Raw genomic sequence first — 27912 nt, forward strand, 5'->3', positions numbered from 1 at the left:
CATTTATGAGCTGTAACGTTAAATGAATGAATAATGAGTACTTTTATTTCCAGTACTTGATACTTTTGTAAGGGGACATAACACTTTTACTGAAGTAAAATCTTAATTGCAGTATTTTTACTTGTAACAGATACTTTACTTCAGTAGAAGTAGTAATACCACAGTGTAGAAATATTCTGAGTATTTCTTCCTGCACTGATTCTATTCATTTTGTTTTTTTTAAATCTTACAAAGTTGCATTCATCTTTCTTATCATTTCATATTATTTCTGCAGTTTTATTCTGATCTTTGTCTGCAGGAACAATCGACAGGTGAGCATTTGTTTTTCTAACAGAGGAGACTCTGAGGCAGGGGGCGGAGTTAACATGAGAGGGTGGGTTTACAGCAGCCAGCCAGCAGCTGGAAACCACACATCCACCCACACACACACACACACACAGACACACACACACACACACAGAAAGACAGACAGCTGCTCTGCTTGGAGCTGGAGACTCACCTGAGCTTCACCTGAGCCTGACACTGACGACACACACAGGTGAGTCTGAGACGCGTGTGTGTGTGTGTGTGTGTTTATGTCAGACTGAGACTGTGGACAACTTTAACAGTTGGAGACAATTGATCAGGTATTATCAGTAAATCAATAAGTTGTGTTGGTCTCAGTTAACCTGGATACTCTTATTTAATTATCTTACTAATAATCTACAACACAAACAGGTTCAGAGTTTGAAACAAAAAAATAAGTACAAGAATAAGTAAAAGTACTAACAACCACACTGTAATAATGCTCTGTTACAAGCAAAAGTAAGGCATTTACAAAGTTTATTTATTGATTTATTTTTTTATAGTCTTGTGTGTGTGTGTGTGTGTGTGTGTGTGTGTGTGTGTGTGTGGTGTGGTGTGTGAGACATGAGGAATTTTGTTGCTGCTGCAATACAGAGAAAAGCAGGTGGCCAACAACACCAACTGTATATTCCCTATTATATCAGAATCACTTTATTCACCAAATGCAAATACAAAGTACACAAGAATTTGACTTGATGATGCAGCACAGTGGGACAAGAGATAGAAAATTTAAAGTGACAAACGTAAAAGGTTAAAGACTTTGTGTTAAATACAAGAATTATGTACAAATAAGAAAATTGTATACAAATAAGAATACTATACAAGTTGAAGGTATAATATGAGTTAAGAATACTTAAGAACGTACGGGTTAAGAGAGCGTAGTATGCTGCACTCTGCTGCACACTGTAAATAGACTGCAGAGACTGTATATGACTGCTGGAAAAATAATCCCAACAAAAATTACTGTATTGAGATTTACAGTAATAATAATGCAGTGAAATTTACATCAATTATTTACAGTGTGAGTGCATGTTTGTAGCTGAATTAGCTCTCCTAGAAATGGTAAAGTTTTCAGCAGATTTGTGATCATCAGGTGCAGAATTCCAGGACTGCTTTTCACAGAAGAAGCTTTCTGAGCAGGAGAAATTTTAGTATATAATTTTACTTAAACTACGTGAAGCTGCTGTGGTGGATCTGCTGCTCTCTTGATGTATTTGCAGAAAGACTGAGGAGTGTCTCTGTAAACGCATTGAGCCCATTTAAACTTTTAAACACAAGTATTACATAATGAAAATCAATAAAATTTGTCAACTTAAAATGGAGCAGTGAGGGGACTTGATTTGCTTTTTGTCCAAGAGTTTCAAAGCCGGATTGTAAAGTCATTTTATGGATTTAATTACAGACTGTTGGCCAAAGACCAGGGAGTCAAATCACAGTAGAATTTAGAGACAACAGGGGCGATGACATGTCACTTCTCATCTTTAAAAACTTTCTTGTTTTACAAATTGTTTTAGCATCACTTGAAGAATTTAGCTGAGAGTCTTAAATTATCTGTTCACCTCTGTTTGTTGTTCAGTGAGCTCACCTTTAATTCTAACACTCAGAGATTCTGCTGCAGGGAGCTTCTTAATGGTTAGCTGTTCTGCAAAGAGCCCAAAATATGACAACAATGGTTTGTGCCAATAAAACGGTGCAAGTCTTTTGTCATAATCACTCAAAATATTATTATGGAAATCTTCAGTGTTGAAAAAATATTGTTCCAGTATGTGTGCACGTAAGTGTGAAAGTTCAGAATTCAAAACTTTTCTTTCAATAATATCTTTCATGATCTCTAGACAGAACTCTGATTCTGTGTGAAGGTGAAAGTTGTTGCAATGAATAAAACAGCCTGTTTGCAACCTGAGAGGCAAAACCCAGGGCTAAAAACGTAGTGCTGAAACAACTCACTCCCGATTATGAGACTTACTGCTCTGAATGCACAAAATAATTATTAATAATTTGGATAAATAACATACACATATTAAATATTCAATAAAGTACAAGTAGGCTGATTTCAAATTGTACTTGAGTAAATTTACTTAGAACATAAAAACAAGACGATCAGCAAATATTTTGATGAGACATCAAACATGATCAAATCTTCATTCATCACATTGTAAGATGTCAGTTTAATTAGTTTATTTCTTGTGTTGTTTCAGGTTGACATGTTTAAACTGCAGTTGTGATCAAACTGTCTCCATCATGATGATCGTCTCTCTGGAATCATCAGCTGTCAGGACACTTCAGTCTGTTAATCAATAAAGTCATTACTGAGCCTATTAATGATCCAAATTAACACCAGATGTTCATCAACTGATGATTATTTTCAAAGTCCAACATGACATCCTCAAATTTCTCGTTTTGTCCACAACCCAAAGATATTCAGTTTCCTGTCAGAGAGGAGGGCAGAAACCAGAAAATATTCACATTTCAGAAGCTGGAATCAGAGAATTTTGATTTTAATAATTGGTTAATTGATTTATCACTGCATCTCTGGTCCAAACACACAGACACAGTTTAAATCTCAGTTTAAATCATCAGAACAAACTGTTATCTATACAGTTACTGATTAATCAATTATGTGCTGACATCATTTACTGAGTAAAAGTACCAGCGTAATTAAGAGGTACTGAAATATTTAGATAAAACACAAACCAGTCACGTTTGTCCAATAGATTTGTTCAATATAAATATTCAATCAGATTTATTGATTATTGAAAGATGACTGATCACCTCATTATGATCATAAGAGCTGACTGATGTGATCATCTGCTGTTAGAGTTAAAATATAATAAATGTATTTTATGGAACAAATTGGGCTTCTGTAGAAAGATGTTTTTACAGCCGACTGACAGACACATCATAAAACTCCCAGAGAGTTGTGCACACTAATTAAAAGAACATGTACAGCGAGGTGTCAGGTTAAAAAAAAAACTGTTCAAGAGAAAAGAGTAAACAGATTTGAATAGTTTAGAGTGAATGAAGAACATCATCTGATCAAAGTGAACCTGACAACCAAGCAGAGCTCTGCCAGCTGGTACCACACCTGTGCTGCTCTGCAGAGTCACTTTATCACATGTCATTTATGTATGTTTTGCATAACACAGTTATCTAAATTACACCTGAAGTAAACGGACAGCTGCTCTTGAGCCATGTGGCGTACAGGCATGTTTTTTTTTCCCCAGCAGTCAGAGTCATTGTAAGTGCTACTGGAGAATTTTAACACATTAAATGAATAGTTTTAATGTAAAAATATGGCTGCAGATGACTAAAATGAAAACACAGTGAGACCAAAGAAAGTAGCCTCACCAAGTCTCAATTCAAAACGTGATCAAAATGACACAGAAAATTAATATATTTACTCTGAGATTATGTCCAGGCATTCTCATAAAAAAGGTCACTAGGAGACTCCAAGGACCTGAATTAACTGTATGTATAAATACAGTATATGCACAAAGTTTGTGCATATAAAGACATCAGAGCAAGTGCTGCAGTGGAGAAACAGCTCATATAAGAAGCAACTCACAGTAAAATTACATAAAAATATCTAATTTCCATATTATGGTCTTATAAAATATATAAAATAAAATATACTATATTAAATAAATAAATAAATAAATAAATAAGGAGAAAGCCTGCATATTACAGTATTGCATATTGTCATTTAAGGATTTCATTGGCTATACAAAGTGCCAATCAACCACACAATCTGATTGGCTCCATCTGTACATGAAAGAAGAGAGACGGGCTCTTCCTTTCAGCTCTGACTCTCATTGGCTGTTGTGGGCTGAAGCTGAAGTTTCTGTTACAGTTTCATGGCTGACTGTTTGTGCTGTGTGAGAACAGACCATAGATGTGTTGTAGAACAAGACAGAACATTGCTGCTCAGCCCTGAAGACAGTTTTTCCCAGTGGCTACTCACAGTATTGCTCAGCCCAAAAAGCATTTTCCACCCTAAAAGAGATGCTGACAGGACATATCGAACTGTTGCTTATACATCAAGTCTACAGGTCGAGCATGAACTTATATTTTAAAAAAATTATATTTTGACATGAACACATGTATATGAGTAAACTGTTTATTTATCTCTGTGTGTTGAGTGTTTGCAGATCTGCAGCAGGAAGAGGAAGAAGGCGAGGGAGGATGAGGAGGAGAAGGGAGCAGAAGGATGACAGTGACACACTCATTTCCATGGAAGTGCAGCCAGAGAACAACTACGGCAGCATCACCACGGTAACAACTCTCTGTGTGTGACCTGATCAATAATCCACTGATTGACTGTTTGAAAGATTAAAAGTCCAGATGAAGGTTTTGAAAAATTGATTAAAAACAACACATGGAGTTCCTCAGGGAACCATCCCGGAGCCTCTGCTCTTTCCATTTAACTTTCTGCAGATTTAAAGGGGAACTGTTCTGCTCCATTTCCAGCTCTAGATTTTATTTCTGGGACTCCGCTGAAGTAGTTTTGCATGATTCACAGTTTTTCTGGTCTTTCCTGTGATGTCCTCCGGCTGCTCAGCCTCAGCTTTCGCCAATTCACACTGATTGCCACATAGATTTACATGTTGTTAGCAGCTATTTTTGCTGCTAGCTGTCAGTTAGCTCAGAGATCAGTCTGGCTTTGCAAGACTACAGCACCATCAATGCTTCTGAGAAAAGTCTTAGCATGGAAAATAGTGATGTGAGACGCTAACTTTGAATAATGTACTGTGAATCAGACCACAAGCAAGACAAGAATTAGGTCAGGAAAACAATGGAGGCAGCCAGAGTGTTTCTGGGGACTGATTACTGTACACAAGCACACAACTTTATAACTTTATTCACTGATTTTGGTGACATTTTATGGGAGAAAATACTTTTCCTCTCTCTGATGTCTTCCGGCTGCTCTGCCTTAGCTTTCACTAATTCATGGAGTTTCCTGACGGACAAAGGTTGACTTGTTGTAAGTGATTAGCTACTTTAGCTGCTAACTACTATTTAGCTCAATGTAGCTAACTCTGCTGAGAGCAGTTAGCTACATTAGCAACAAGTAAAGATACCTGTCCATCACAAACTCTGTAAACTCAGAGTGGAGCAGCAGCAGAACATTACAAGTACAGTTGTGGGAAAAGGAAGTGCAGGGATTAGATTAGATTAAGTGCTGTGGACCTTGAAACAGTCACCCTGCCAGGCCAGCCGGACCGCCACCACCACAGGAAGAGAGACCCAGCTTAGACCTCAGACAGTGAGCCAGAGAGAGACTTTGATTATTTCAATGTAACCTCTGGAATTGAACCCGAGGTTGAGGAAAATGCAGTAGTGTCTCACACAGATTTGTCTGAAGCTAATGTTACTGCAAATAGCAAGCTAGTTAGCCAGACACGCTAATGTTGACATCTTATGTTAGGGTGGATCCTTATGTACTTGATAGTCATCAGTAGTAGACACATTTCAGTATGCTGTGTGAGTCTAAAAATACTTAAATCAGCCTTTAAAAATATTATATTTTTATTATAAAAAATATATATGTAAATATATGTTCAGTTCAGTTTAACTGCTAGCCTAGTTCCATTCAAAGAGAAAATTCTCCCAGACAGACGACTCTGGAGCTGACAGAAGAAGGATTTATGGCATTAAATGTTCCTCGTCAGTTCCTCGGCTGGTTTATATTCCAACTTGAGTGTGTGTTTGTTTTTGTGCGGCGGAGGCAGGAAACAGGAAGTGTGTGATTAGTTCAACACTGAGCGATGAAACATTAGAGAACATTAGAGAACAGTAGATGTTTGCTCTGCTCTTCCTCTCATCACCGTGTCTGTCGTCAGTCTCATTAAGAACAATGGAGACATGAAACAGCAGGAAGAGTCAAATCTGTGTTTGTTAACGGAATAAAACGCTCGTCATCAGACTGCAGCCAATAGAAACACTGTGATGATGAGGGCAAATAAATAACTGACATCATTCATCATGCATGACTGAACAACCAATAAAAGGATAATTCAGGGTTTATATTTTAACTCAGTTGGATGAGGTGCTTACTCGCACCAAACCCACCAAACTCCACTGACAGAAACAGTCATTTTATTTCCCAGAACACAGGAGTCTGCCGCTGCGTCAATCTGTTAGTTTGTTTGTTTGTGTCACTGTGTGACTTTTGTGAATCCAAACTATCCTTTTAAATCACAGAAGTCTCAAAATAACACTAACTAACTAACAGATGGAGGCAGCAGTAGACCAACAACTCCTGTGTTCTGGGAGGTAAAGTTGTTGATTTTTTTCAATGCAGTTTGGTTGGTTTGCAGAGAGTGATATCTGTCTTATATGACGGTGGTTTCCTGTCAGAAAAGCCTGTCTGACATCAAGATAAAGTGGAGAAAACCACACTTCAAATAATCTGAACTATCCCTTTAAGGGTGGTAATGTTCCTGACATCATATCCGTGTGAGCTGATTTCCTCATCCCACTGTTTGGATTTGTTTGTCTTTGCAGACTAAACTTGCTCCAGTATATATTTTTATAATATCACTGTATAAAATGACATCATGTTGACTGGTAGTAAATTATCAGCTGGATCTGCAGCTCCTCTCAGATTTTCTGAGCTTCATAGTGACTCTCAGCTCGCTGTTTATCTGTCCAGACACAACCTGACTGTTCTGGTGAAGTTGTTATGAATGCACCTGATCAGAAGTTAGACACTGTGTCCCATTGTGCTGTGTGTTTTATTACCAGCCGTGAAAATCAAACACACCACTGTCCTCTGTATGTCACTGCTGAATGTCCATCTCTGTGTGTCTGCAGGCTTTCACATTTTCAGATTGGCTGGTTTTTATATATAAATCTATTCTTGGCCTGCTTTTTTCTCATCTGTCTACACTGGGGGTCTCCAGCCTGTGGCTCCGGGGCCACATGTGGCCCTTTAGCTCCTCTCCTGTAGCTTTGGCAAAAAAATATATGGAAACATTTTGATTTTCATTTATTCTGTTAACATTTACAGCTTACAGATTTTTTTCTCACTCTTTATTTAGATAGCATTCCTGTTTACTTTTCTGTTTTATTTGTTGCTTTGTTGTCCTGCTGTCATGCCTACTGTACATCTGTAAGTCACATTCTTTGTGCACACGTTCTCGGCTAATGAAGGTGATTCTAAAAATCTGTAAACTTTTCAATAAACTAAAAAAAAACAGTCTCTTGATTCTGACAGGTGAACACAGAGGTTTGATCTGTTTTTTTCCTAGGATGCACCTGTTGAGTCTCAGAACAGGAACGTGTTCAGCGACGGATCGACTCGAGTCGGTGAGTAAAACAAATGCCACACTGAGTCAATATTAGCTGAGAGGACAAACTGCCAGGTGACCTCTGACCTCCAACACACCTCACAACAGGTGAGACAGCAGAAACACAGACAGACAGACAGACAGACAGACAGACAGACAGACAGAATGCTCGTCTAAATGCTCGTCCTCAACATGAAACATCTGAAACATCAACTGCAATATATTAAAGATGCTACTGATAACATTGCCTGCCCTTTTCCAGTGTTTGTCCAGGAACCAAACAGAACAGATTTTACCAAAAATTACAAAATATAATTTTAGACTTCAGAAAAAAAAAGAGCAAAATTAAGGAAAGTCATACTTTTATTCCACACCTTTCTAAAAGCTCTGTGGATGTTTGATTATTATGTTTTTTGTTCGTTTAAACCTTTAAAGAAATAAATTATTAATAATACACTGTAAAACCAAATGCTCACATTAATTAATTGTAATAAGCAGTGAAAACTTGAAACATGAAATAATTGTTTTTCATTCTTAAAACTGGTCAGTTCTGTCCTGCAGTTGCCTTCAGTGGATTTTCAAATTTTGAATCAAACTCTCCAAACTTTGAAAGTTTTGAAATAAACTAAAGAAGAGTTTTGCCAACCTAAAATCTTTTGTTGAAATAATACATTTCTTCTTTAGATAAAATTGAATCTTATTAATCGTATTTTAAAATTAGTTCACAGTGAACGATTAACCTGATTTGTCTTTATTTGAATGCTTGAAAACTGAATAAAAAATGATCTCAACAAAACATTATTAGTTGGTAAAACTTTTTCAAAACTTGAGTTGTCCTCAAATCTTGAACTCAGGAACAGGCTGCTGAAATTTTAAGTTTTGTCAAATTAATCATTTTTACAGTGTGTTAGCTTGTTGCAGTGAGAGGTATGAGTTGCATTTACTGAAACTATTTGAGTTAGCTGAATCAGATATTTCAATTTAACTGTTATTAAAGAGTACATGTAACACTAACTTTATTTAAGCTCTGATAACTTCCAACTTTTAAATTTATTGACTCAAAAATATTGTGGCCTAAGCTTTTTTTAAAATAAGTATTGCTAACTTATTTTGGTTTACAGTGTAATAATAATTAAATATTTTTTCCCCTAAAAATCAGCTGCCTCAGTCGTTGCACATCAACAGTTTGGGAGTGTTAAAGAGCAGAAAAGCATCATTGTAAAAACATTATTAATACATCATGTTACAAAGAGTTTCAGCTGTGATGACATCATAACAATGGTTTGAATTGTGTGTTCTTTTTGGACAGATTTTGTCTTGGTGTGGGAGGAGCCTCTGAGCTCAGAGAAGGAGGAGAGTGCAGGTGATAGCCACACCCCCACGAAGCAGCGGGAGAAGTTTCTGAACAAACTGAGGCACCGCGGACTGCTGATGGAACAGGTGAGTGAAAACAGCTTAAGTCCAACATCACAACTGTGACACGTCTGAACAAACACAAGTGTGTTTGAACAGTGAAAACTGTAAACTCATCCTTTATTATCCTAAATCAATCTGTCACATGACATCAGAGCTGGAGGATGTTTTCTGATCTTTTAAACATCAAATAAACAAGTCAAAGTCCTAAGAACACTGGGATCACGTTATGTTGACATTCACTCGGTCTGCAGGGGTTTTTTTTCTTTTGCTTGTCGTCTCCTTCGTTTTGTTAACTGCAGCAGTTCTGGCCGTTTTTCATGATGACCCCTTTATGTTCTTCATAAGGTTTAATCTGCAGGGTTTGTTTCTCTGCTGAGAAAAAAATCTCTCTCATTTTCTCTTCTTTTTCTGATGTCTTATCCTCTTTTCGACAGTCAGCTGTTCTGTGCTGCTTCTGTTCTTCGTGCACGCTCGCAGTGCAGCTTGTTTCAGCCTGGCTTCACTTCACATCAACTTCACCTGAATGAAGTGTCTTAGTGGAACGGCTTCAGACTTGAGTGGAAGTTTAAGTTAATTCAAACCAGACTGTTTCACTGAAGCGCAGACCTCATCATAAGCCTTGATGGAAATCCCCCCGAGACAACAGACAAGCTCAGTGTGATCTTTACACGATAAGTGAATAACTGACGGTCGATTACGACACCTAAGTATTCACATTATTTAATTTTTTCATTATGAGTCACTTCAGAGAGAAGATGAAGGGACCAAGAACTGAACCTTGTGGGACGCCACTGAGAAGATTTAAACCAGTTTATCTGTGTCTCTCTACAGAAAGAGGTCCTTCAGATAAAGAAGAAGATCTGTTTTGTCCTCCTCAATGCTCCGTGGAGCGTCCTCTGTTACTACGCTGAGGAGATCAGTCTCAGAGTCCCTCTGCAGGTAAAAGACGTCCTCCTCCTTATCCTCAGAGGAAATATCACTTCAGTCTTGTTCATGGTTCAGATAAAGACACAGACAAAGTAGAGAAATTAAAATCTAGTTGCATCCATGGAGACAGATGTTTCTGTGTCCTCACATTGTGTCCTCTGTCCGCCTGCAGGTTGTCACCGCTCCAATCGTTAACTGGTCTGAACACGTCCTGTCTTCGCTGTCCCTCCCCAACCCTTTTGCTCAGGATGTCCCCAACTCTCCACCCGACTACTACACCTGTCAGTTCAGGTCCAACAAGCTGCAGAGGTACAAACTACATTTTAAACACATCTGTTCTGATTTATTAGGTGCAACCAGCAGATCAACAGGTCGGTCAGTCAGTCAGTCAGTCGATCAGTTGGTCAGTTGGTCAGTTGGTCAGTGGGTTGGTTGATCAGCCAGTTGCTTGGGCATTTAGTCAGTTGGTCACTTGGTTGGTTGGTGAGTTGGTTGGTCAGGTATTCAGTCGGTTGGTCAGTCAGTTGGTCTGTGAGTTGGTTGGTTGGTCCACAAAAATTCCCCACACTTTAGCAGCCACAATTTTCATCTCAGGAGGCTGAAATTTGACATGAAGGTTGAGTGTGTGTGTTTGTGTTTGTGTGTGTGCAAAAGGGGGGCGTGGCAGTGGGAGTTGCCTATTGCAAGAGGGCACATAACCTCCAAATGGATTCACAGACTTGCACAATATTTAGTGGGAATGTTGGTCATGAGCCAAAGGACAGCTGTTTAATGGTTCATGACAGCTGGTAAAAAAGGGGGCGTGGCAGCAGGAGTGGCCAGAGATATGCATCACGGATGCTTTGCGCATGTTTGAAATGCAATGTTTGTGTACATCCCCAGAAATTAATGTTGCACAGGTGCAAAGTTGTGATTAAAAAGCTCTTGTTGGAGGCATTATTGCACATTTCCTGTATCAATAGTTACGTATGTCCCGCCCTCTAAAATTTAGCCACACCCCCTTCCATAATTCATTAACCATTTATCATAGACACTTGAGGGAAACATCACTGTACTCAGTAGAGTTCCTCTTTCACTGATGATGGTTTGCTTTGCTCACTATATTTTAGCCACGCCCCCTTTCATAACCATTTTTCACAGAGTCTTGTGGCAGGTGTCATTAGATGTGGCAGAGAGTTGTGACCTACACCCTACAGCTGGGAGCAGCCTTTGCAAATTCACTCCTGTTTGTTTCTTACTTACTCGCTTCATCACTTAATCCAAGCACTTATCCTTTGACATTCTCAGTCGCGTACCTGAGTTTTACTTCTCTGACAAAAATCTTTTTGTTGACTCACTTTGAGAAATATAAAGATCTTTTACTTAAAAAACAAACTTATTTTTAGTTTTCAATTTTTTAGTTGTGAAAAGTGTCAGTGTTCAGTTCATAAAGATTTAAATTTAACCCCAATTCCAAAAAAGTTTGGATGTTATGTAGAACTTAAAAAAACAGAATGCAATGATTTGAAAAAATCCTTTGACTTGTGATCAACTGAATGAAACACAAAGATGTGATGTGATAAACTTGTTATTTTTTGTAAATATTGTAAATATTCACTCCTGAATTTGATGCTGCAACACATTACAATTAAGTTGTGACAGGAGCAACAGATGACTGTAAAAGCTGTGGAACGCTCCAAAAACACCTGTTTGGAACATTCCACAGGTAAACAGGTGATGAAAGTCATCCAGAGATGCTGCAGACTTCTCTGAGCCTGTTTGAATCGGGCTGTAAGAGATGAAAGAAGAGAAAGAATCAGTGGATTCTGTGTGACGTGTTCGTGCTGAAAGCAGCTGAAGTGTCTGTAAACTGACAGTGTCTGTTTTCCAGCTGTGAGCAGCTGTTTTACCTGTTTTCTGTCTGCAGGTTTCTGGGCAGCGACAACAGAGAGACGTTCTTTAAGACGACTCAGAGGCATCAGGTGGTGAGTTCACACTTTAGTTTTAGATCCTCAGTTTAATGATTAAAAGCGGGTGTGACATCAGAACATGTTGGGATTTAGGTATCTGGGGGCCCCTGGGAAAAAAAATTCACTTGACCCCCCCCAACAAAACCACCTTATCTGCACTGTATATGTCCCTGTGTTTGAACATGTAGCCTGCCTACAGTAAAGTCCCTTTAAAGTACAATGAACACAAACAGCAGCTTCTTTATGATCCCAGACACCCAGAAAACAAACAGAACTCAGTGTTGGAATAACAACGCCGGGCCCCGAGGTTCCTGTGTGTCAGTCGCTTCATTAAACAACTTTATTATAAAAATACACCACGTGATGACAATATAAACTGGATCTGACACACAGAAGTCAGAACAGGACAGGAGCACATCATCAGGTGACGGTGCAGGATCAGTTTTAGTCAATATTCTTACGTTCTATTCAAACACCAAACCTTGGCCCTGAGGGGCCCCTGGGGCTCTGAGGTTCCTCCCTTCTCAGTCAACATACTGCACAAACAAACAAACCAAACAAAATATTTATCCTCTGTTTGTAACTTTCCATTTTTCAAACAAAAAGCAGTATCATCTTCAATTATGTCATTTATTCTGAAAATAGAAAAGATTGAAATGTTTATTTTTGTAGGTTTTAAAAATAGAAAATGAAACAAAAGTTTGTCTTTTTCTGTTTCCATCTTCAACACTGTAAAAACAAAAAGCTGAGAAAACTCAAAATTTCAAGGCAATAGATTTTTTGAGTTTTGAGTCCAACTGAAATTCTCAAGTTTTGAAAAAGCTTTACCAACCACTGATCTTATGTTGCGATAATTTACTTTTCTTCCTCAGATAAACTTAAAGCTTTGAGTTAAAAAAAATAATAATAATATTTAAAAATATTGAGCAAATTTAAAGAAGTGACAGTAAAGGTTATGTTGATGTTGAATTTTTTAAAAGACAAATCAGGTTCACAGCTCAGTGAGACCAAATTTTCCAAAAGTCAAAGATTCAAGTCAAGAGGAAAAGTAAATTATCTCAACTAAAGATTATAGGTCAGTTTTTAAAGTTTATATCAAAACTTAAGAGTCTGAATCTATTGCAGTGTGTTTTAAGTCATCTCAACATTTTTTCCAGTGAAGAGAATGATCAAAAAACAAACAAGACCTCCAAAAAGGCTTAATTCAGTTTTTGTGTTAATATGTTTTGTATTTCTTATTTTGTGTTTCTCCATCGTGCATTAAGGCAATCTGAAACTGAAAATAAAGCTCAAATTAAAATTATTTTTAGGACATTTTAATGAATGAGGAGAAATTCAAAAACACTCAAAACCATAAACTGAGGTAAAGATTTTCTTTTGTTAATTACATTTGATTTAATAGAAAAGGTAGAAATACATTTTTGATGGACAGAAAATAACTAATATTGTTTATATGTGTATATATATATTACTGATTTGATTTTCTATTTTCTGACATTTCTCTGATTTTCTGCTCCTTTACACAAGAATACAAACAAATTACTATTAATAATCATGAGCAGATATTAATCTTATGTTCTGATGTGAGGACTTAATCTTAGTCTGACACGTGTTGAAAGTTTCCAAAAGGCTTCAGTGAATTGTGAGCTGCAGAAATCACAACACCAGATCCTGGTTTCGATTAACCACAGATTATAGAATGTGGATGGAGGTGTGGCCTTCATGGTCTCCTCTGATTGGTCCAGAGATGTAGAGCCACTGACCTCTCAGATTCCAGGATGTTTCAGTCAGCAGACGGATGCTGCGAGCGGCTACGCCTTCTCTGCAAATATAATCTTCAAACACACACATCCTCACATACACACACTCATAAAGAACAAACAATAAACCTTCACACACACACACACACACACACGCACACACACAAGAAATAAGACAGGAATGAAGATACAATCTTGGGAATTTGGGGGTTTTAGTAACTTTGAAAGTTTAACTGTTCTGTCCTTGCAGATGCTCTCTGTCTGATAATTGCAAGTACAAAAAACACAAGCATACAAACACACATTATACAACTGCAATGAAACTGTGCAACAATATCTATCTATATACTATATCTATAACTTTCTTTTATAATGATCTTAACACCAAGTCAGACTATAAGTGCATTTCTATCCAATGGCGAATAAAGTGACAACTTTCCAGAGGCAACTAAGTGACTTAAACACACAAACTTACATAAATTTACATGTGGAAATCAGCAGTCTCACAAAAACTTCCCATGGATTAGCTTAGCATCTGGGTAGGCCGTTTCACTAATTTTGTAACTAACGCTACACTAATACTAATAAAACTGCCAGCAGCTACAATCCTCACACTTTTACCACAAAATCCTTTTAATAAAGATTCCACTTAAGGAATAGTTTACCCAAAAATGAAAGTTCAGTCATTATCTACGCACCCTCAGGCTGATTGAAGGTCAGTTTTATTTTGTTAGTCCACAAAACACTGCTGGAGTTTCACAGGTAAACAGTGGTGCAGAATCTCCCAAACAATGGAAGTAAATGGTGACCAGTTTTCAAATGTAAAAAAACAACAGAATAAAAACCATAAATCTCCTCCATACTGCTCGTCTGGTGTAATCAAAGTCTCCTAAGGCTGAGTTACTAAGTTGATTTGAAAGACGTCATTTACACCATGTCTTTAACATTTTCATCATTTATGATCTGTTTCAAGATTACATTAAAGATCTACAGACAATTTTTTTAAAAATGTGACTAATTAAACTCTCATAGACGACACCTCACAGCTTATTTAGCTAAATTTAGACTAAATTGACTTTAGATTTTGTTCACTTACACTACATACAGTTTCATAGAAAGTTAAAGGTGTGGAGTTCCGCAGGGAAGCTGAAACTGAAAACAGGATGAAATTGCCAGCCTAGCTGCTTCGAGGACCAAGAAAAGATTAAATGAAAGATTGTTCTGGGTCACAGAGGGTGGTGGACCAGCAGCTACAGGATGGGATATCAGGATGATGACTCACAGTCAGAGGGATTTTTGTTTTAGTCCAGTGTGCATCCCTGCGGTGACTGTGTCCTGTCCCTCTAGCTGTACGAGATCTTGGCCAGGACACCGTACGGTGTGGTGAAACAGGGTGAGGTGGGAATCGACCGACTGCTGAACGAGCAGGTCTTCACTGCTGCCTACCCGCTGCACGAGGTGAGCTCCTAACCCTAATCCTAAACCTTAACCCTAAACCCCAACCCTAATGTCTGGTCAGAGATGTCTTTGTTCATGTTCATGTTTATCATTATTAAAACTTAAAACTTGTAGCTGAATGTGGCAAAAGACATTTAAGTTGTAATAATCGAGATCTCATCCTGATCTGATGGACTGGTCCATAATTTACACAGCCACTAAGTTTAAGTGGGTACTACTGTGAAAAATCTTAAGAAGATTCTTGTGTTTTCAATCGATTCAAACCATTTCAACATACAATCACAACATCAGGTACAATCAACACCACCAACAAACAAACTCTACTAAGAAACCTTGTAGTAATCCACTGTTGATTGTTTTCAGGCAAAAACAATCTTGCTACATTTGCAAAGGTCCAGGTGGTCCAACAGAGTAAACGTTTGGTCCAAAACACACTATAACATCGATGAGTACCCATCGAACAGTGCATCATTTAAAATTAGTCAACAGATATGTGTAACTTTCACTTATTCTCTGTCAGAACTCCAGTTTGCATGCAAACAAATCTGATATCTTGGTATTAAAAAGACACCTTTGAAGAGTCAGTGTTGAAAGGAAGTGCCTGCTGCCCCAAACTGCTCTTTCACCGTAGCACTTGTTCTTCTGTGGCCTTGTTATCACATTTAAACTTGGGACTAGCTAATGATAACAAGTGTGGTCCAATTGTGATTTGTCCCATCTACAGGCATCTGTTTGCAAAGAAATATACAGGCAGAAATAAAAACTTTCTACTTCAGTGTGTTTCAACTTCTCCAATGACCAAATCGTGACTCTGATGTCACCAGCATCCAGACTGAAAATCTACCTCAGATTTTATCCTGTGTTTGCAGGGAGGTTTCCAGCTGCCGTCGCCCCCGGTGCCCCCCAAGTCTTTAGGTCTGAGACAGATCCTGTATACCTACTGGGCCAAGTGGTCCCAATATAGACGCTACCAACCTCTGGATCACATCAGGGAGTACTTTGGAGAGAAGATAGCTCTTTACTTTGCCTGGCTGGGTAATTACATTAACAACAATCATAACTAACTACCACCAACTATCCACTGTTAGTTTCAACAGTAACTGTCTGTCTGTGTCTGTAGGTTTCTACACCGGCTGGCTGTTGCCGGCGTCTGTCATCGGGACTGTGATCTTCTTTGTTGGGTTCTGGCTCGTGGCCACTGATGTTCCAGCGTAACTATAAACTCTATCAGGCTCTCACTTTAAAGTCAAATAGTTTATTAACAGTTTGGTCACTGAAGCGAAAACACAACTGAAAAATCGACAACACAACTAGTGTATAATTTGATCATCACTATCCCATAATCCATTGCACATCAGTGACTTGTTTAGTGATACTTTTAGATGATCGTCACCTCAGGGATTCATCTTAAATCCTGTTCATTTTTCATCCTGGACAAATCAGTTAATAATGGATTTCTCTCTGCCAATATGCTGATGACAATATGCTCTATCTACACATGTCAATCTTTGAAAAGAATCTAACAGATCATGTGCATGGTGACAGTTAAGCACCTGTTAACTATGACTATTGTTTGTGTGTGTGTGTGTGTGTGTGTGTGTGTGTGTGTGTAGGATGGAGGTGTGTAACAGTGGAAACAACTTCATCATGTGTCCTCTCTGTAACATCTGCTCCTACTGGAACTACTCCAGCATCTGTGTCACCTACAAGGTACTTGTCTGTCCACTTCTGCCTGACTTCTTTTGCCTTAAGCTCTTTACTCCTCCAGGGACGACGAACCATAGACGAATGTCTTCCAAGATTTCCCTAGTTGAGACCACTCCCAGACATTTCTGCCAAGAAATTCCTGTACGGAGATTCTGTTTTACGGCTTGTTGCGTGATGTTTGCAGCAGGTTTTTTAGTATGTGTGCAATCCAACTCCACTTTCTCCTTCAAATTTGTAAGTTAATGGGATCCTGGCAAATTTCTTTTGAACATCCAAGTGCAAAACTTTGCATGTTTTCCAGGAGAGAATTAAATGTTAACCCCATCTTTAAACAATATCAAGTCTCCCCTCCTCTCTGTGACTCCACTCCTCACTCCAGTGTGGATGATCAGAACAGACAGAATATCTCGAACACACTGTTCATGTTACAAAGCAGTCCATCAGAAATGTGCGCTGCCATGTATTTTTCTGGCCAACTCAGCGCCCTGCTGGATGATACTGTGTTGTGTCAAAAGTCTGGTTCAACTTTTTTGATGGGGACCCTGTGTGTTTTTGCATTGACAGATTCCTCTGCTTGAAAACTCTGTCCTCACCCAAATGAGTCTGAGTGCTGTGCTTTTTTACACTGTACTAAAGTTGGTCTGGCCTAAAGCCATGTTCAGACAGGAAGTGAATGAAATTTTCACATTGCATCATTTGTAAGAATGTCACCACTGCATCATTTGTGTTTATTCAACCCCAATGTCTGATCCCTAAAACTAATGATAAGCTTATTTGTGAACAGATGTTAGCCAATGTGTTGTGCCTCTTCTGCTCTCCACAAAGCCTGCTCAAACATGATTTGTCAATACAACTCAAACTACAAACGGACTACAAATGAAAACCAGAACACTTCAGAAACCAAAATCTTGTCCATTGCATACAGATTATGTATTCATATGCAGATATTTCTCAGTAGAAATAAATTCACCCCAAGCAGCCAATGACCCAAATGTACAGCTGGTAGCTCTGAACTAGTGATGAATGGAGTGTGTCAGTGAGTGTCTGTGTATCAGATCAGCCACTGATGGATCACTGAACTCAGCAGAAACTGCAGTTCTTCTTGTTATTTCCATCCAGTTTAACCCAAACCCTGCACGGAGTGAATTCATGTTGAATCACATCTTAACATTGACTTTGTCTACAATCACACCACCTCTAATATTTCCTCTATGCTCTGTCTGAACACACAGTAAATTCACCTGTCCGTCTCTCTGTCTGTCTGTCTGTCTGTCCACCTGTCTGTCTCTGTAGACAGGTCTCCTGTTTGATAATGGAGGAACAGTGTTTTTCAGTGTCTTCATGGCTCTGTGGGCCGTCACCTTCCTGGAGTACTGGAAGAGAACTTGTGTAGCTTTGTCTCACCGCTGGGACTGCTCTGAATTCGAGGACAATGAGGTATCGTCTCATTTGAAAAAAATACAAGTGGCTTAAGTTGACACTGAGCATATAAACATACACTTTGACATTATTACAAATATAAATATTTGACAACCAGGCTAAATTAGGTTGTGTTATGCTATTAAATATCTTTGATCACAGGTAATTTTTCATGAATGTTGTCCCTCTGTCTTCCACAGGAGCGACCTCGTCCAGAGTTCACAGCCATGGCGCCGATGACCATGAGGAACCCGGTGACAGGAGCAGAGGAACCGTACTTTCCTGAAGAGAAACGACTCAGCAGAACTCTGACGGGCTGCATGGTCATTGTCATGATGGTGAGTTTCCACCATATCAATTCGAGTTGACGACATGAAACAGCGGCTGGAGTTAGCTGTTTTTAAAGTCCCTCCTAAAAGGACAGATGTATGTTAACCTCATCGGGAGCAGGTAGAGGTGTCAGGTTCTCAGTGATGTCACAGGATTAACCTGTTGTCTGACTGGTCCAAACACCAGCCAAATGGTGTTCCTGATGCCAGAATCGATGACCCTGACCAATGACCAATGTCTGTTAGCTTGGGCTGTCATCGAGCCAGCGGGTGTTTATGGTGTCAGGCCTAAAACCATGAGAAAAAAACAACATTTCTACTATCATGCTGACCCCCATTATTGCCCTAAAACCTGCCTATAACATGCCACCTAATTGTAAATGTCACTCATCCTGCACATTTCATTTCATTTCATGCAAACTGGGGAGCAGAAGCTGAAGTCGAGCTATAATGTGATGTCAAATCTACACGGCAGCCAGGAACCAATGCATTTATTTTTATTTTCATTTAATAATCCTTAATGCAGAAAAACACCATCACTGAAAATAAATTTATTGCATCCTATTTGCAGCCAAATGAAACTGAACATTCACAGCCTCTGTAGCCTACAGAAGATTAACACTGAACTTTATTATGTCTTCCTGTTTCCTTCTGTTCGAAAACATTTTGAAGTGGGATTTTATGGCAGGTTGCACATCTCTTCCTCAGTGCGCTCCTGTCTTTCAGTCCGCTCCTCTCATCCCTTTCCAGTCCCCAGCTGTTCCACTATGGACTGAGAGACCTGTCCCCTGTCTTCAGTCCCTCTTGTCTGGGCATTTATGGCCATTATCAGACCAGATACAGGCTGACAAGCTGCCTGGTGTGTCCCAAGTGTCCTGCCTGAGCACTCAGGCCTCAGAGGACACAGCTCACACCTCCTGCACTATGGATTTATTATTTATTATTATTAATATTTATTTATTTTTTAAGATAGTTGAAGATGCTTTTATTATAAACCAGTTTTTCTTAAGCTCTTCGCTTTAAATCTTGCCATCATCTTGTTCTTGACTTTTTTTTGCGGTAGATCAACAATATGTTTATTTGCCTCTTCCACTAAAACCTCCACGGGATCAAATTTCATTTTGCGCTTCCAGTCATTCTGCTTTCTCCTGCTGTCTCTACAGTGTTTGCACCTGTTGTCCTTTACACAGTTCTAAGTTGTTTACCTGCAAAAACTCACACAAACCAAATGTGCAATATGTTAGAATGCACACACAGTTTAGCTCTCTTTATCTGGGATCTCAGTAAATGTGTCCCTGAGGCACAGTCTAAGACAGTTGCATGCACAACCTTGCCCACATTTGGTGCAAAAGTGGAAAAGCAGCTACTGAAGAGATGTTTGAAAACCATACTTTTTGTCTCTGAACATGTCTTTGTAGAAGGAGAATCAGTGAAATCAGTGGAGGGCAGCTGTGACACAAAACAACATAATTCTTCCAGGTTGTGTTTATGATGTGTCAGTAAACTGAACATCCTGTGTGCAGATCGCTGTGGTGCTCATATTCCTCATGGCCATCATTGTGTATCGCACCATCCTCAGAATCATCATCTATAAGTCGGGAAACAGCTTCGTCAGTTTCTCTGTGAGTATGAAACAACACAACTGAAGTGCTTCTTTGCATCCATGTGAGGTTTAATGTAAAGAACAGCGGCTCCAGGACTCTGCCCTGAGGGACTCCACCACATTTCTGTTTCTGTTTACCTGATTTTAAGTTGTGTGTTTTCTGTGTGTGTGTTTGTTCAGGCGGGGAGGATAGCCAGTATTTCAGGATCTGTGTTGAACCTGTTGGTCATCCTCATGTTGTCCAGAGTTTACACCTCACTCGCCCACATCCTCACCCGCTGGGGTGAGTCACAGCCTCTTCTTCACCCTCGTCAACCTCAGTTTTAGTCTTATTCCATTAATTAAAAAAAAAGTTATTTGATTTTAGTTTAGATGAAAAGAAAGACAGTTAAGTCTAAATTCAGTTTTTAGCCACTTATTTGTCAAGTTGTACATGTTTATGAATTCTTTACATAATGATTTCATGAATTTATTGATTTATATATAATATATATTTATATTATGCATTTATAAGTATTGTATTTATTCATTTATTAATTACATTTCTTAAAAAAAACATACATTTTGCCACAAGATTTGTGCACAAAGCACAGTTATGTTTTGCTTTTGCTTTTAGAAAAGGAATGGTATTTGTCGATGCTTTTATTAATTTATTTTTTTTGCATAAGTGTTTCTTATGTGCAGATGTTTGGTGTGCAGTGTTCTGTGTGCACAGTGTGTATTATTGTTGTATGTACTGTAGTGTAAACTCACACCGGAGGTGTGTTTGCTCAGATGATGTTCTTGTTTCTGTGTGTGTGTGTGTTTCTGTCAGAGATGCATCGGACTCAGACTAAATATGAAGACATGTTCATCCTAAAAGTTTTCATCTTCCAGTTCGTCAACTTCTACTCGTCTCCAGTTTACATCGCCTTCTTCAAAGGCAGGTGAGAACCAATCAGAACAGGGCTGAATGTCCCCTATCCCACAGTCCCTTTCTTCCTGTTATTTCTATCTGTCCCTCTTTTTAATTTCTTCCCTTCACCCTGTCTTTTCTTGTTTCTTTCTTCTTCCTCTCCTTTGTATTTAGTTTTGGTGAATGTTACTGGGCTGAAACAAGAGGAAACAGAGAGAAGTCTGAATCAAATTACCTGAATTTATCTGAATAAATCTGATCAAATTACACCCTGAGGTCAGGACGTTGAGTTTTGTCAGCTGGTTTTTGAACATGTTGAACAAAAGATCAAAGGAGGAGCTACAGCGCCTCCTGCTGGCTGACATCAAAAAGAAGCAGCAGATGTGCAGGATATGTCTCTATGAGGCAGAGATGCAAACAGAAAAAAACATGGAGTCACATGGTGGAAACATCACAGAATTTAACTGAAAACAGAATATTTGATGCTGACAGACAGACAGAGAGGAAAGAGGTCAATATGTTTTAATCAGCTGTTTGTTTGTGTCTGTTCAGGTTCATTGGTTACCCTGGAAAATACCACACTCTGTTTGGAGTTCGCAATGAAGACGTAAGTCTGTCACAAAGTGGTACTGATGAAAGAATATGAAGGATGATTTACCCCAGAAAGAGCTGTAAAGGAATATAACTGTCTCTTCCACCTTGAGATATGAGCTTATAAACAGATATGAAAAAGAAAAATGAGTGATAAAAATCATAATAATTGTATTTCATGTTCCTGGATGAAATTATATTCAATAGAGAAGCAAGATTTTATTATTTCTGTTTGTGTGTTGCAGTGTGGAGCAGGTGGATGTCTGATTGAACTGGCTCAGGAACTGCTGGTCATCATGGTGGGAAAACAGCTGATCAACAACGTCCAGGAGTTCATCTGCCCGTAAAAACAAACACAAATAACACAAAACTGACTTGTGTGATTGAGTTAATAACATGTGAGACAAAGATAGTTTGTGCAAACACCATATTAACTACTGAGAACAAGATGATAACATCTGAGAGCAAAATTGTAACTTGTGCAAACAAGACAGATGTGAGATTAAAATAACATACAGCCAAGATACCATCTTTCCAAAAAAGATTAGACAGCTGATATACGACTTCAGGAGCTCAACAGTTCGGGGTCTCTGTTGTCGTATTTTGTGCTTCATAATGCACCACACATTTTCAATGGGAGACAGGTCTGGACTGCAGGCAGGTCAGTCTAGTACCTGAACTCTTTTACCGTGAAGACACACTGTTGGAACATGTCCACAATGTGTCTCCACATCGTTTCTCTGAATTAATCAGGGATGTCTCTGAAGAAGACGTCAGGGATGGCAGCATATGTCTCTCCAAATCCCTCCATACCATCACAGCTGCCGTCTGTTGAAGTTGGTGCTGGGAACAATCTGGATGGTCCTTTTCCTCTTTAGCCCAGAGGACACGACGTCCATGATTAGTGAAAACAATCTGAAGTGTGGACTCGTCACACCACAGCACACTTTTCCACTTTGCATCAGTCCATCTCAGATGAGCTCGGGTCCAGAGAAGTCTGCAGTGTTTCTGGATGTTGTTGATATATGTCTTTCTCTTTGCATGGTAGAGTCTTAACTTGCATTTGTAGATGCAGAGACAAACTGTGTTTACTGACAACAGTTTTCCAAAGTGTTCCTGAGCCCATGTAGTATCCTTTATACAATGATGTGAGTTTTTAATGCAGTTTTTAATGCAGTGCTGCCTGAGGGGTCAAAGGTCACAGACAGTCAGTGTTGGTTTTCAGTCTTGCTCCTTACGTGAAGAGATTTCTCTGGATTCTCTGAATCTTTTAATGGTATTATGGATTGAAGATGGTGAAATCTATAAATTCCTGCAGTTTTGTGTTGACAAACGTTCTTAAACTGTTGGACTGTTTACAGTTTTTCACAAAGTGGTGAATCTCACCCCATCCATGCTGTGAACCACTGAGCCTTTCCAGGACGCCCCTTTAATACCCAATAATGATCCTGTCACCTGTTACCAACTCACCTGTTTACCTGTGGAACGTTACAAACAGCTGTTTATTGAGCGTTCCACAATGTTCACAGTCTGTTGTTGCTCAGGTCACAACTTTTTAAAAATGTGTTGGATAGGCATCAAATTTAGAATGAGTGAATATTTATTAAAAAAACAAAAAAAACAATACACTCTATTAGTTTGAACATTAAATATCTCTTCTTTATACTGTATTAATTCAATAAAGGTCAAAAAGGATTTGCAAATCATTGCATGCTTTACACAATGTTCCAACCTTTGGAGTCAGGGATAACTTGTGTGAACAAGATATTGACTTGTAAGAGTAATATAGATTGTGATATCATCATACTAACTTGTAAAGAACAAGATAATAACGTATTTTTAAGATATTATCTTGTGTGAACAATATAACTATTTGCTCAACCAAGACACATTTTGAAAACAAGATGAATTATGACAACATGATTTTAATTCGGTAGAAAATGATAATGAGTCATAAGGAAGAGATAAGATGAGATAAGATAAAGTAAGAAAGTGATGGTTCATTATTTGGCAGGAAGCTGAAGGCGTGGTGGCAGAAGAGGAAGATAAGTCCTCGTCTGAAGGAGGCAAAGGAGGAAATAGGAGAGGAGGCTCAGAGGGAGGTGAAGAGGGAGGAAAAGGAGGAAGTTTCTCCCTGGGAGGCCGACTACCAGCTGCTGGTCTGTGAGGGACTCTTCAGTGAATACCTGGAGATGGGTGAGTGTTGGATTTATTCTCCTGGGGCTGCCAGTCAGGCGGAGTTAACACAGAGGTGATACATTCTGTGTTGTGATTGGCTGTGTTTTATATAAATCTGGTTTCATTTGATTCTTCACCTCCTCAGTGATCCAGTTTGGTTTCATCACCATCTTCGTGGCGGCGTGTCCTCTCGCTCCTCTCTTCGCTCTCATCAATAACTGGGTGGAGATTCGATTGGACGCTCAGAAGTTTGTCGCTGAATATCGCCGCCCGGTGGCGGAGAGAGCTCAGGACATCGGCATCTGGTTCCCCATCATGCAGTTCATCACACACATCGCCGTCCTCAGCAACGTGAGACTCTGTGTGTCCTGTGTGTCTGTCTTTTGTTTTTGTCTTTTTTGTGAGGACCTTGTTAGAGATTTGATGTTTTTATGAGGGTCAATTAGCAGCCAATAGAATCTGAGCTTTTTCAAACATGTCTTTTTAGGCTTTCCTCATTGCGTTCACCTCATCTTTCCTCCCTCGTCTGTACTACGGCTACACCAGAGAGAGAACGCTGAGTGGCTTCACCAACTTCACTCTGGCAACATCACCACGCAACTACAGCCTGCAACACAAACCCTGCAGGTAGGCAACATCACCACGCAACTACAGCCTGCAACACAAACCCTGCAGGTAGGCAACATCACCACGCAACTACAGCCTGCAACACAAACCCTGCAGGTAAGCAACATCACCACGCAGCTACAGCCTGCAACACAAACCCTGCAGGTAGGCAACATCACCGCAACTGCTGTTAGCAACACAAACCCGGGTGTCATGTTTATGTCAGCTGGAGCTGATACATACCTGTGACTGCTGCAGAGTCATGTGATCTGTGGATTAATGCACTCTTTAACACTAAATATAAAAGCCAAACGTTAGCGGGTGTAAGTGGGTTTTTGTCCAGTGTTAGGGACAAAAGCTTCTGAAACTGGTCTAGTATTGGTGGAGAGCACTGCAGCCATCAGCTGTGAAACAGGCTGTATTGTAAGCCTCATGGGTAACTGTGCACATCAAACTACGTCCACTAAAAGTTCTTGTTTTACCACCAGCAGGCTCAGATTTTTATTCTGCATGTGTGACGACATAAATGAAATGATCCCTTCAGATACGGAGCTTTTTGTTAAAGAGTACGAGCCGTTTTGTTTAACCAGAAACAGATGATTTATTGCTCTGTTCAAAGCCACCAGAACAGAAACAGTAAAACTTCAGTCAAACTACACAGAAACAAAATAAAACTCATCACCAGCTGGTCTGGTTGAAATAAACCCTTAATTCACAGAGTTGGATGTAAAAATATTTCTCCTCACTTTCCCTCCTCCCCTAATATTTTCGCACCTAACTCTCTAAATTAAGAGTTCATTTCAACCAAACCAAGCAGATGGTGATTGTTGGAACTGTGAAAAGACAAACCAAGATGATGAAGTGTGTTTTATGATGATAAAATGACTGTTTCTGTAAATGGAGTCTGGTGGGTTTGGTGAGAGAATTAAATTTGTTGTTTCTAGTTAAATTGAAAGGATCATACTCTTGAACAAAAAGTTATGTCTCTGTAGGGATCCTCTCATGTTGTCAGACTCTTTGAGTGACAACCTGAGACTGTTAGAGACAAAAACACATTTTTAGTGGACACACTTTGACAGTTCACAGTCATCCATGAGGATTAGATTACAGCCTGTTTCACAGCTGACAGCTGCAGCAGTCTCCCTCAGCAGTGACTTATAACATCAGTCACTTTACTTTTACATTAGGCACACAAAAATAGGGGAGAAGTGTGTCCAGGTTACCCTTTAACACTTAAATACAGCCAGGAACACAGACACACACCCTGGCTACTTTTGTATTTGAACAGAAACACAGTTGCTGTTGATAATGTTGTTGTTGTCCTGTGCAGGTATCGAGGTCTCAGGGATGAAGACGGTCAGTACCTCCCTGAGTACTATCACCTCCTCGCCATACGACTCACTTTTGTCATTGTGTTTGAGGTAAGTGTGTCGCACACATCAGGTTAATCTGGTGGAGTTTCTTTTTAGGAAATCATCCAGAGACTGAGAGTCACATGAGCCACTTTGTCAGCAATAAATGAACATTCAGTGTCTGAATAAAATCCTGTCTGTGAAGCAGCCTGCTGAGTGCTGATCAGCAGGTTTGGTTCTGGCCAAGTTCTTGCTGTGACATTGATGAAGGCTCTTCCTGTCTTTCTTCCTCAGCATGTGGTCTTCTTCATTGGCCGTCTGATCGACCTGATGGTGCCCGACATCCCCGATGAGGTGGAGATGAAGATAAAGAGGGAGCACTACATGGCTAAAGAGGCTCTGGCTGAGAACCAAGTATGTTTGTTCAAGAATAAAATACACTCATTTGTGTTTCTGCACAGTTCTAGTTTGTCTCGGTGTGTTTAAGCACACAAGTTCTCAGTTATAGATTGAAAATTGTGCTTCCAGTCTTTGGGGGGAGCCATGAATGATCATGATCCTAGTGAGAAGGATGACCTATCCACTGACCTACGTCACCGTGGAGCCAGCAGTCCCTCACCTCCACCGCACAGCGAATCCCCGCCTCCAAACCTGGAGGAGATCCCAGAGGAACCTGATACAGCAGGCAACTGCTGAAATATGGCACATGTGAACTCTGTGCTGGATGTCGCCCTACTTCTCAACATCCACATCTACTAGAGTGACATTCTCCTTTTGATCAACCACCACAAGATCTACAAGAACTGTGCTGAGTCCTCACGGGTCCTGTAAGAACTTTTCAAAACCTACAAGATGTAGACCTATAACACTAATGCTAGACTTACAAGAACTAACATATTTCTGCTACATATATAAAGGATCTTCCAGACTCCTGGTAGGCCTATACAAGTGCTTTGTTGAGTCTCTACACACCATACAAGAGCACTACAGGAGGGCCACAAGACCTCCGAGATGTCTGTGAGATCTGTAAAACACCTACAAGGTTTGTGTCAAACCTCTACACACTCTGCAAGAGGTCTGCAAGACCTACAAAACCTCCTGTTTACAAGGTCAAAAATAATATCACAATATTTCAGGATATTCTATGATAACAATGTTCTTGAAGACATGACAAAACACTGAAAACAAGATCTACAAGGCTTTTACTGTACAAAAGATCTGAAAGAAGAGCTCTGTTCAATCGCCACACATCCTACAAGATGTGTAGGATCTCTGAAAGACCTTCAAGCCCTTTGTTAGAGTTTCACAAGATTGGCAGGTGTTGAGTTGACTCCTTATATGTCCTTCAGAGGTCTGAGAGCTTTCTATAAGACCTACAACTCGTTTACCTGACCTCTACAAGATCTACAAAACCTCGGCCAAACAAGAGCTACAAGGCTCGTGTTGAATCCTTGTCTAAGATCCACAGGCCCTTTGCAAAAAAAAACTACAAGTCCTCTGCTAGACATTTACAAGATCTATGAGTATGGGAGAGGCTCAATAATTATCAGCTGGTTATGATCGTAGTGTGCATCTGTTAGAATGCACTTATCTGGTCTGTAATGCACCACTGTGTGTGGTTCTGATATATAAAACAGGACAGGGTAGCTATAAGTAACAGCTCACTCACTCATAATAGAGGCAATAGCAATAACCACAGGTATCCACTGTCTTACAGCTTGGTTAATATGACTGCACACAAGCTAAAGCTTAAAAACAATAATAATAACAGCCATCTAATCTTCTTACAGTGGCTCATATAACCCAGGATTTCACTAGAAACCGAAATAACCATGCAGAAAAACTCTACGCATCATTAGCAACATTATCTTCACAAATTACAGATAGTAAAAATAGGATGTACGAGCATAAACATGACTGTCAGCTGCCATCCATATACACAAATATTACAGCATTATAACATGCAGCAACAGTATATTAGGAAACATCCCAAATTACATTCCTCTGGGACTTAAACTGCACTGCACTTTAACAAACAATGAAAACTGTCATTATTACTGCGACTGCAGATGTATTGCTCTCATAAAC

At 39.4% G+C, this 27912-nt stretch overlaps 1 protein-coding gene across 2 annotated transcripts; it reads left to right on the forward strand.

The window, feature by feature from the left end:
* Positions 1–287: 287 nt before the first annotated feature.
* ano7 (anoctamin 7) lies at positions 288–27886 on the forward strand. 2 transcript variants are annotated; one of them, XM_084717699.1, is made up of 24 exons: positions 288–538; positions 4485–4617; positions 7596–7653; positions 8944–9074; positions 9882–9989; positions 10150–10286; positions 11884–11941; positions 15034–15144; positions 16014–16179; positions 16265–16355; positions 16758–16854; positions 18145–18288; positions 18471–18608; positions 20123–20221; positions 20383–20485; positions 21017–21128; positions 21650–21704; positions 21934–22031; positions 23703–23884; positions 24012–24217; positions 24354–24493; positions 25803–25893; positions 26119–26238; positions 26353–27886. In XM_084717699.1, the coding sequence occupies exons 2-24, from the start codon at positions 4528–4530 to the stop codon at positions 26518–26520; spliced, it is 2703 nt and encodes a 900-aa protein (XP_084573825.1). In that variant the 5' UTR covers positions 288–538; positions 4485–4527; the 3' UTR covers positions 26521–27886. The 2 variants fall into 2 exon arrangements, with proteins under 2 accessions (XP_084573825.1, XP_084573826.1); XM_084717700.1 differs by having other exon boundaries at positions 435–538; positions 4494–4617.
* Positions 27887–27912: the final 26 nt, after the last annotated feature.

This window comes from Lutjanus erythropterus, chromosome 4 (genome assembly GCF_056507025.1).
Source record: "Lutjanus erythropterus isolate fLutEry1 chromosome 4, fLutEry1.hap2, whole genome shotgun sequence".
In the NCBI taxonomy this organism is placed as follows: Eukaryota; Metazoa; Chordata; class Actinopteri; order Lutjaniformes; family Lutjanidae; genus Lutjanus; species Lutjanus erythropterus.

Coding starts and splice junctions, on each gene's coding strand:
- ano7 (XM_084717699.1), top strand. CDS start 4,528: ATGAGGAGGAGAAGGGAGCAGAAGGATGACAGTGACACACTCATTTCC. Junction 10,287..11,883: donor AGGTCCAACAAGCTGCAGAG/GTACAAACTACA, acceptor TTCTGTCTGCAG/GTTTCTGGGCAGCGACAACA. Junction 15,145..16,013: donor CTGCCTACCCGCTGCACGAG/GTGAGCTCCTAA, acceptor CTGTGTTTGCAG/GGAGGTTTCCAGCTGCCGTC.